Raw genomic sequence first — 10,052 nt, 5'->3', positions numbered from 1 at the left:
AACAAAAGTTAAACACCAGTTTCTCACACAACTCCTAATGGCTATGCCCCCCTCACAGTCCCTGGAGGAGAAAGAAGAAAGGAGCAATAATAAAGCTTGGTGAAGAATGGTTCCCTATCCCTTTATGCACAACTACCTCATGCTACGAGCTACTTACACTGGGGAAAAAAAAACAACGCAGAAATGACAGTATTTCCCACTTCCCAGGACCTGTATTCTCCTCCCCTTCTCATCCATCACCCTCTTTTCTCTCTCAGAAAAGTTAGTTTTGAAATTCTCCTCTAAAAGTTTTTAAACAGGTGCTCTTCATGACACCACTCCCTCGCTATGAGCTATTATCCCTGACTGCATATGTATGAAAATGTGTAGGTTTGGGAAATGTTATTTGAGGGATTGGAAGTCAGTGTACTTACCCAATTTAAGGCACTACACTTAAGGGGAAGATGGACAGACAGGATCCCAAAGCACTTGTAAACCATTTGACAATGAACATAGTCAAGGAAATAATGACAGTTGTAGACAGTAAAGGAGTCCACCTCTGTCATTTTCAGACTAAGAGAGCCTGAGTTGCCTTACTGTCACCAGGATAATTTCATTTTACTGTTATAAAAGCTGCTAATTTATCAGGTCAGATAGAATTGTACCCTAAGTAAAGAAACAGTTTTTGGTGATGAAACAAGAAGCAGTAGATATTTAAAAGTTTCAGTATATAGCTAATTACATGAAAATTATATCAATATAGTTGCACCAGGAAAAAAAATAGCCTTATTGCCCGTAACCTCATTAAAAAGCCCAAATGCATTAACGTACTGAAAGTCTGCCCAGACCAAAACTCTTGAGAATGCTTGTAATTGTATTTAAAAAATGTTACTTTCTAAGCAAAGATGCATTTGAAATAAATTTCTGCAATTGAAGCCAAAATCTAAGTCATCTCAAAGGTGCATGTCAGAAGGTAAGAGTTGGATTTCCTGGCCTTCTACTCTAAAGATTCAGAAGTGTCTGTCTGTCTCCTCCAAAACAACTCTACTCATTTACACAAAACTCAGCTGTAATTTTGTTGCTTAGTAGAAAATTTCTCTCTGGTTCTAAGAACTACTCTGAGAAGGGAACTCTGGGGGGAGACTTTGAGTCAACAAAGACTGTTGCGAGTTGTTCCCGCTCCCACTAATGTTGACAGACCTTCAGAACACTTCCAAAAGCTGGGGGACCACAGCTGTAGCAGCATGCCTGTTTTCCGTAGTAAACATAGACCAGAAAATGCACGTAAGAGGTCCCCCCTTCTAGAAGCCAGGAAAGTCACAGCATTTTCTCCTTAGTATATCATAGCTGCTAAATAAACCTAAATAAATAAATCTTCTAAATTCAGAAGTTCTAATATGTCAGATCAGAACTTGATAATTTTATTTATAGAAAAAAATAATTAAAGTATACCTGCAGCAGCAGTTCTTGTAGCTGGGCTCGCTTCTGTTTTATCCTTTCAATCCGCTTCTGTTTTTCTATCTTAAAATATAAATGCATCAGGATGTTTACTTAGTTACCTTAATCTGTTCCAATGTGCCAAACTGAAGACACTTTTAGAGCTGTATCAGTGTGCTACACCTTACAGAAATCCACACTTTCGTTATAAATGGTGGTGGATTCCAGGGCACAATAAGTAAATTGCAAAAGTCTTGCCAGGCCTACCCATCTGCCATATATTTTGTTATTTTTCAAACAGACTAATCGCACAGCCACACGAGTTTCTCCATGAAACAGGTCAGACAAACTCTAATGTCTGTCTTTGTCATGGATTCTAACTCTAGTAAAGAGTGCATTATTACAAGAGGCTGTGTTATTTCCTCACCCATTCCTCCTCTTTTGTATTGTGCACCAAGTGAGGAAGGGGTGTTTTGGGATTGGTTGGTTGGTTCCTTTTTTTCCCTCCTGCCCCCCACTCTTTTGGAATTGTGCACATCCCTTCCACTGTTCTCCTGGCTGCAAGCCAGTGGAGACTAGGCTCAGGATCATCACCTGCATCTTTCCAGACAGCTCCACTTTTTGTTTGGACTACTTATTTGAGACTTGCTTAAACTAACAAGATTTCAGCAACAAAAGGGGGTAGAGGTAACAATCTACATCATAAGCACAAAATCCATTTCTTGCAGCAGCTAACGCCAGTTTGAGTGGCAACATATGCAGTGTTTGGGACAGCAACAGCACTAATGCCTGCTGACACTGCAGAGACAACCGAGGGTCCTTTAAATAGTGCCCTGGGGCAACCCTAGAGAACTGGACAGTAGTTATTTAAAAGGGATTTTTCTTCATCGTTCTGCTGGTGCCAGCACTGTATCACTGCTCCCCAAAATACTAAACTCTTAAATTACCTTTTCATCAACCACAGAAACTAAACAATGCAGTCTGTCAAAACTTTCAAAACTAAACTCTCCTGTTTTATTTACAGCAGTGCTTTGTGGTCCCCACCCCCTCAATGTTTAAAATGCTTCCTTCAGAGCACAATAGATGACTTTTTTTTTCTGGGACAAATGTGTAACTTTCAAAACCAATAAATATTACAGATAGATAGATATAATTTAGACATGGTTTCTCTATAACAAGCTTTTTTGTACTGATTTCTCATTTTCGTACTGGAAATTCTTACGGAACAACACATTAAGAAGAGTTCACACTTTACACAGCTTTAAGAGGAAAATGAATTCAGGTTTTCACACCATGCAAATGCAGCTTTATTTTCTATTCTTTTCAGTTATGTCACAGGAAGCAACATTTTAAGAACCTATGCCTGGCTTCCATTTTGTGCATATGCAATTAAAGCCTGAAACAGTGAATAGCATAAGATCATTGTTGATGAGACAATATAATTCAAGTTCCAGATTTGTAACAATAACCTATACTTAAGATAATGCATTCACAGGAATGAATGTAAAATGTACATTTATCTATAGCTTTTTAAAAACCAGAATCCTAAAGAAAAATGGTTGAGCATCTGCCTACTCGTTGGGTGGATGTATTTTCCAAGCTGCTATACTGGACACACAGTAAAAGCTTCTTTCTTACCACATCTAGAAAGACTCTTGATGCAAATTAACTTGCACAAAAAAAATTGTTCTGTACCGCAGAGGCATCCCACCCACCTTTCAAAGTATTTGATGCCACACATATCACAAATAAAATACATATTAAGATGTATTTACAGACAGTCATTGCAGCAGTCTGCAGTAAATACAGTAACTTGTGCTTTTTATTTATAGAACATTTGGCCTGAAGGACAAGCAACATTTGTGCATATGAATTCTGGCATCCTTATAAAAAAAAAAAAGTAACTCCCAGCCTGCTGGAGAAATAATGGAAATAACCAATAAGTAATACTTCCTTTTTTTTCCCCCTGTCAGTTCTTAACTAGTATTTAACATCCTAGCAGGAATTATTTTTCAACTGCATTTCCTGTGAATGGCATTTCAAAGTACAGACAGGAATAGAAAATTGGTCTCCTTTTAAACATACACCATTCCATAAGCACAGCTGCACCACATATTCTTCTGACTTTTCTGCTGGTTAATTCAGGCCACTACAGACTTTCATCTTAAAAGTATTCCCTGATTTTTATTTTTTTTAGGGTAAACAGGTGGTTTTCTTCCCAAACTTCATGTAATATATACTATAGAAAACTGCGCTAAGAATACATAAACATCCTTTCAGTTTATTCAAATATCAAAAGAGGTATTTGCATAATGTGCAAGGATCAAAACCAGTCCAGTTCAAATTGAGAAAAAAAAACCCCACCCTCTTCTGAAGTAGAGCAGCTCCATTATCACAACCTGTGACTACGCAAGATTTCCCCTCTACCTCACCTTACCTCTAGATTCTGACATTCCTGAGCTGAGTTTGTGGGAAGGCCGATCCACCTGATTTCTTTCTTCTCTTTTGAAATTATGTTCATTGCCATCAGGACATTGAGGGCATCATAAACTCTCCGCCTAATATTTTTCTGATCATAAGCCTGCTAAGAAAACAATACAGAATTAAGTACAACAAAAGAATTCAAAAAGGAAAAAGAGAGGGAACAAATCCCTCAAAGATACATAGAAGATAAAAAGTCAGAATGGCAGTTCATGTCAGAGGGGTACTAAAATTCAGTGCTTTTATCTGTGCTACTACTTGGGTACCACATGAGCTGTTTGGTTGCAGATGGAAGCCTCGGGCCTGCTTGAAGCCTCTGCAGCAAATTCCCACCATGGCAAGTCTGTTTCAGCTGAAAAGCCTAACTATTTTGGCAGACTTCTCTAATTTGTTTCTAATTTATAGGGAGTTGAGTCTTTATTTTAATTCTTTATTTTGAAATTTCAGAGGGTAAGTCTTTATATTTGGGAAGTAGTTAAGTAAGTGAAGGAAAGTATCTGGTGTGGCAGGACAGTGCAGAAACAGAAGAGACAGAATTCCATCATAAACCAGCCAGTTTTGTGATGGCGTAACACATTTCCACATGTATTTGCTTACCGAGTCTGTAGCTAGGTGGCTGTTAGAGTTTGTGAATTCCAATACCAGCTCATCGGCAACTTCATTGTATGAAGTTGTTCCTTTACGTTGAACTTTTTCACATACTTTCATTGAAAAATGCCTCAGACCCTTCCCATTTTTATCTCCTTTTTTGCTCCTCTTACTAGAAGGAAAAAAAAAATTGTTTTAATACATCAAATGTTAATAAGCTACTTCGTTACACAGCAAAAGGCCACCTTTTGCAACAGGAATCATGTACTACCTAAATGGAAAATAAAGCTGTTCTGCTTTTTTGAATCAGTTTCTTGTTTCTTCCAAGTTGCCAAAAAAAGTGCACTGGAATCCTTTCCCCTTTCTCAGCCATTCCTACAAGGACAGTGCTTGAACACATGCTACTGGGCTGATGCTTAGAAAACTGGATTTGTAATTCATCTCCAGGTAGTTTCACAAAAGAACAACCAAAAAAAAAAGGGGAAAACCTTACAAGGTGTTTAAGTGCTTGGAAACCAGACTTAGAGGCAACTTATGTTTGTGCTTAAAATAGAAAAGTGACAAAGAGTAATGAATTACAACTACAAGGAATAACACACAACATAACTTTTACGTGGTAATGGGAACATGACTCCCATCTCTCCGAAGAGCAGATCTGAAGGAGTAAAACAAGTCTGACTGTATGCATCAAATACATGTTTGATAATACTCACCTTTCTGAAAAATCTGACTCTATAAATTCTTGAGTCCGCTTTCGGTCCCTAAGAAAAGACAGTTCAAACTTAAGATTAAAATCACATTACACATTTAGACCAATAAAATCCACGTATTTGCACCCTAATGTTTGCTGTTACTTGTTTACTGAAAAGGGGAAAACAGCACACACAGAGCTTGATAAAATGCGAGGGGACGTGGTCAGGACTTCAGAGCTTGTCCAAGCTCCCTGCCCCAGAAGTTCTAATCCCAATTTTACCATGCTTTGCCCATGTGATTTTAGGCAACTCACTTCATCTGGAACTATAGGAAGTGCTGGTGTGAGCTAGATAACCAAATCTCATCAAAAGGAAAAGCTGCATTCCTTTGAGAATTCCTATTTAAAATTTCTCACTGTGGAAGAAAAATGTATTTAAACAGTGCATAAATCTATCCTGTAATTCCAGGACACTGAATGTTTTGGTATCTTTAAACAAAAAACAAGGGAAAACACTAAGCAGTTCATATTAGAGCTGATTGATACACACAGAGCTGAAGGTGATACTCTGAAGTAGATGAGTTCTGCACAGGAGCAACAGTCACCTTATCGTTCTGTTCATTAGCTACAGCAAGCAGACTGCAGAAGGTGTATTCAAAACTTGTCTTTTATTCTTGCAGCTGATACAGTGCACACACTGCTTGAGACCTCGCAGTAAATGACTTCATGTTGTTACCTTGCAGTTTCAAAACCAGGGCTCACAGCAGATACTTTCACAGCTAAAACCTGACAATGCTAAAAAAGGGAGCTGAACAGAAGTGATGGATTTGAAGCTCCATGCCATGAAAGCCTCATGTATCTGGCTGTACAACCTAGGACCCACTAGCAGACATCTTCCTCAGCAGTGCCAGCAGGATCTGTGTCTGTAGCAACCCCTGTCCATGGTGCTTAAAAGTGCAGGCAGCGCAGTTGGGGCGGGTTGCAGTGTTCCTGTGCACAACGGGGACCTGGACCAGCGGCGAATGAACGAGGAGTTGCTCCAGGTCTGTAAGCCAGGCTGCTGGAGGTGGTATGGAGCCCTGAGAGTGAACATGCTCTTGTCTCATTTGATTTTGGAAACAACTTGGAATCAGTGAGGAGGAGTAAACAACAGGTAAAGCAAGAAGCCTGGGCTTGCAGTCCTCTGGAACTGTCTTCAGCAAGGGGTCACCATTTAGGCTTGGCAGTACTGCAGAGCCTTCCTCACCTCTGCTCTTCAGATGAAAATATGACCTCTTGTATGGACTTCTGCAGGGATCAATACTGATCGGCCAGTCTGAAGAACATCTTGCTCCTTTTTATGGATGAAACAATAGTTAGGCTCATTGGAAATACTGTGGATTTTGACAGTATACGAAGAGAAGAATGGTGCTTATCCTTGGTGGTGGTGGCTGATGCACTGCAATAGGCTTCTCTCTGGTAATCTCCATCACTGGGTTTTGATGAAGCTTAAGAAAGCTAATGGGTAATGAGTCTCTGGTTTAGCAGCTGTGAACAGACACTAGAGATTTTCCCTCCTCTGGAGACTGAACCAACCATGCAGCCTGGCCTCCACACGTCACAAGACTTGCTGAAACAAAGTAATCTTCGACAGCTCATTTTTCAAATAAAATCAGAACTAAGTGATTAAAAAGGTATTTATGGAAATAAACACACACTCAGGGGGAAAAAATAATCAAAACCTTCCCAGCTAGGCATGCAGTCTATTGACTCGGTGATGCGGATACACTGACTGGTAAGTACAAGCCTAGAAGAGTCTTTGCTTACAGCACAGAATAAAGGAAGTCAAGGTACAACCACTATATTCTCCCTTCTGCTGTTTCTTAGATACTCCATTTTCCCACCTCTGAGGCTGGAAAGGTACCACTGATGTCCATCACTGATTAGAGAAGTTAACCTAGATGCAGAAATAAATTTTGATTTTTCAGAGGCAAAGCACTACATCTGTCTTGAGACAGATATGCTCAGCAGTACTGGTATTAAAAGAACAAACAAACCATGAAATACTGTAAAGATCAAATTTCCCTAGAAGAGATAAAGACAGTCATGTTACTCTGGAGTACCTCAGAACCCCATGAAAATTTGTTGCTAGTGTAAAACAGTAATAAGAATACGACACTGGTTACATTCAAAATTTTCCATTAGAGTTACACCTTTGAAAGTGTTTCTGACAGTCTCTCCCTTTGCTGGCACCCTCCCAATATGTTCAATAGCAAAGCTACTTGGATATACCATGAATTCACGAAACAAAATAAAGACTTGTTTTAACAGGACTCATGAATTTGTGACTCTCTCTCAAACACTGCCATGAAACAAAATTTAAACAGTGGGTGAAGTGACCAGTGTTTGCGCTTCCATGCCCATGTGTTCCAGGCATCAGAAATGCGTAACAAGCTGAAGAGCATACTCCTTTATACTTGTGCAAGAACCAGAAGGTGTGAGCCAACATACAGACACAACTGTATATATACAGGAAAAGATCAGCACAGATCCTTCAAACACCTTTAAATAAAACAAAAATCTTACCCTGGGATCCAGCCAGAAGCTTCCGTTATGTGTGCCTGTGTGACCATTGCTGGAGCTGGGTTATATGGACTCCCAATGAGAACACTCCCCGAATTCGTCAGTCTTTGCGATGTGCTTATGATCTATGAAATTTAGAAATAAAACCCGCACAGCTGTCTTAAGAAAGCAGAGGTTACCACAGCCCCAAAGCCACACCAAGCATCATACTAAGGGGAAAAAGAAAAGCCAACTATAAAAAAACCCAACAAAAACCTCAACAAATTCTGTACCAGTTGCAAGCAGCAGTCAAAATATACAGAAGAGATGCCATAAGAAACTCTGTATACATGGAAGTAATTACAATGCTGTTAAGATTTCTACTAATTGCACCATATTACTGTATTACTCCTCTGGACAAGAACTAGACAAGTTCTGGCCAGCAGGATCTGTGCCTATACACATCTAACTGTTTCCTCAAAAATACTTCCAGGCAATTTCTCGATCACTGCAATCAATAAAACCTCCTTTCCAATGGGTTTGCCTCTTGTAATTGTCTGCCTTTGGTACCAGAGACAACCTGAGCTGCAGGCAAAGTATTCCCAGCAGTTTCCAGCATTCACAAGATCTCAAGGCATTCCGGCAAGCTAATAACACAACACACTACCTCTGGAATGACGTGTAAAGTCTACACAGCATGGATTTAATGTACATTTAGTCAAACCTGGTGAAATTGTACATACAGTGATCGTTAACACTAAGACACTTGGTCTCAACTGTTAAATCTCACCTAATTCATTCTTTAATGTAGGCCACCAGAAGAATTCAGATAGTATGTAAAACAAGTATTAATTAGTTAATCTTTAAAAGAAAATACATGGTAAATTATTTTTATCCCAGTACAGTAAATTCATACCAAAGCTGCTTGGACAATGCTTTTTACTCATATGCCTTATTTCACTTTCTAAAACTTTATTTTACTCCATTTGTTAGTGACATTTTGAGTGCTGACTATATGAAACATTGTAGTTCCCTTTACTACTTAACTTACCCAATACCCATGTAGGTACATGGCAGATACTTTGGTGTCCATCAGGAGTGTTTAAACAAGCAGAAAAAAAAATGCTATCTGAAGAATTTCCAATTTCCTTAGCTCATGGAGCATTATTTCACATCCCTCCCAACACCACATCATAATTACATATATGTATTTTGTCTTAAAGACATAAAATTACCTTACTTATTTTTGCAAGAGGATAGCTTGACAGAAACAAGTGAAACAGAAATGTAGGAAAACCATCACGCAGGTACGAGTTAGGCATTTAGTGGTTGATCGTAGAGAGCAGAATATCCCTGGCTGGCTGCTTTGCACATACGCACAGACACAGGAGCATTTTTTGATTGAATGATTAAGTTTCAAAAGCTTGTAGCTCAGCACTGGTGTAACACCAGGACGTGAAAGTCAGTAACACAACACTTAAATTAAACATCAGTCCAATTCAGTAACTTTTTACATCAGTTTCTTGCAACACTATAAGCACCATCTATTCGCAGTGAGCGTACGGCTCTGCAGCGAGCGGCAGACACGTGCCACAGAGAAAAGATTTTAAGTATTTTGCACACTGAAATGCATTTCACCACATTCCCCCCTCTCTGAAGTTTCACACTGCTCTACCAATGCCTTGTAAATCACAGACCAAATGTGTTGTAAAGGAGTATTTTACATCCAGCCTCCTCATTTTCGTGTGACAACCACTGTAACAGAGGTGGCAAATCACAATGAGACTGACCTATCCCTTGTCCTCCTATCCCTTGGTGCCATCTAGTGTTGAGGGGCCCCGGTGGCGGCAGCAGCCCCCTTCCATGGCTGCTACCCCTTTCCCCCCAACAAAAATCCACCTGTCCAGAGCTGCTTATTAAAGCCGTGGGTTCTTGGATGCTGGGACACAGGTGTCATGGGTACACAAACAGGTGTGGTTTCAGTGTCACTTTCAATTTTACTAGTGAATGCTTTTGCTTTCACAAAAAAAAAAACAAACCACCCCACACTACACCATGTATTTTCAGAGCACTAGTTCCATCTTAACAGCAAGTACTTCTCCAGTGTGCCTGAAGTAATCACATAAATTGACTGCACAGCATAAAACAGAAAACCTCACCCTAATTCAGCGAACAGAGCACCTGTAGGATGTGTTATATTCTGTAACTAAACACTAACATTTTATCAACAATACTTACACTGCTGTATTTATGCTTACAGACCAAATCTAAAGAAGTTGAAACAAACACTTGTACAGTAGAATTCAGCCTGCAGATTGTGCCGATTCCACTGTTT

General features: G+C 39.5%; 1 protein-coding gene across 1 annotated transcript in view; it reads right to left on the bottom strand.

Moving 5' to 3' along the window:
* TFDP2 (transcription factor Dp-2 (E2F dimerization partner 2)) overlaps window positions 1–8,810 on the bottom strand; it is a 9,152-nt gene extending 342 nt beyond the window's left edge. Inside the window, exons 1-6 of the mRNA XM_010023827.1 lie at window positions 8,769–8,810; window positions 7,742–7,863; window positions 5,199–5,246; window positions 4,495–4,657; window positions 3,854–3,997; window positions 1,432–1,500 (exon numbers count right to left, since the gene is read on the bottom strand). Of these exons, the coding sequence (XP_010022129.1) occupies window positions 1,432–1,500; window positions 3,854–3,997; window positions 4,495–4,657; window positions 5,199–5,246; window positions 7,742–7,863; window positions 8,769–8,810 (588 nt within the window). The remainder of the gene's footprint in view (window positions 1–1,431; window positions 1,501–3,853; window positions 3,998–4,494; window positions 4,658–5,198; window positions 5,247–7,741; window positions 7,864–8,768) is intronic.
* Between the last annotated feature and the right edge of the window lie 1,242 nt (window positions 8,811–10,052).

The sequence above is a fragment of the Nestor notabilis genome, unplaced genomic scaffold (assembly GCF_000696875.1).
Source record: "Nestor notabilis isolate BGI_N333 unplaced genomic scaffold, ASM69687v1 scaffold33321, whole genome shotgun sequence".
NCBI classification, from domain to species: Eukaryota; Metazoa; Chordata; class Aves; order Psittaciformes; family Psittacidae; genus Nestor; species Nestor notabilis.
Note: the sequence above shows the minus strand (reverse complement) of the source record. Positions and strands in the feature narration are given on the sequence as shown.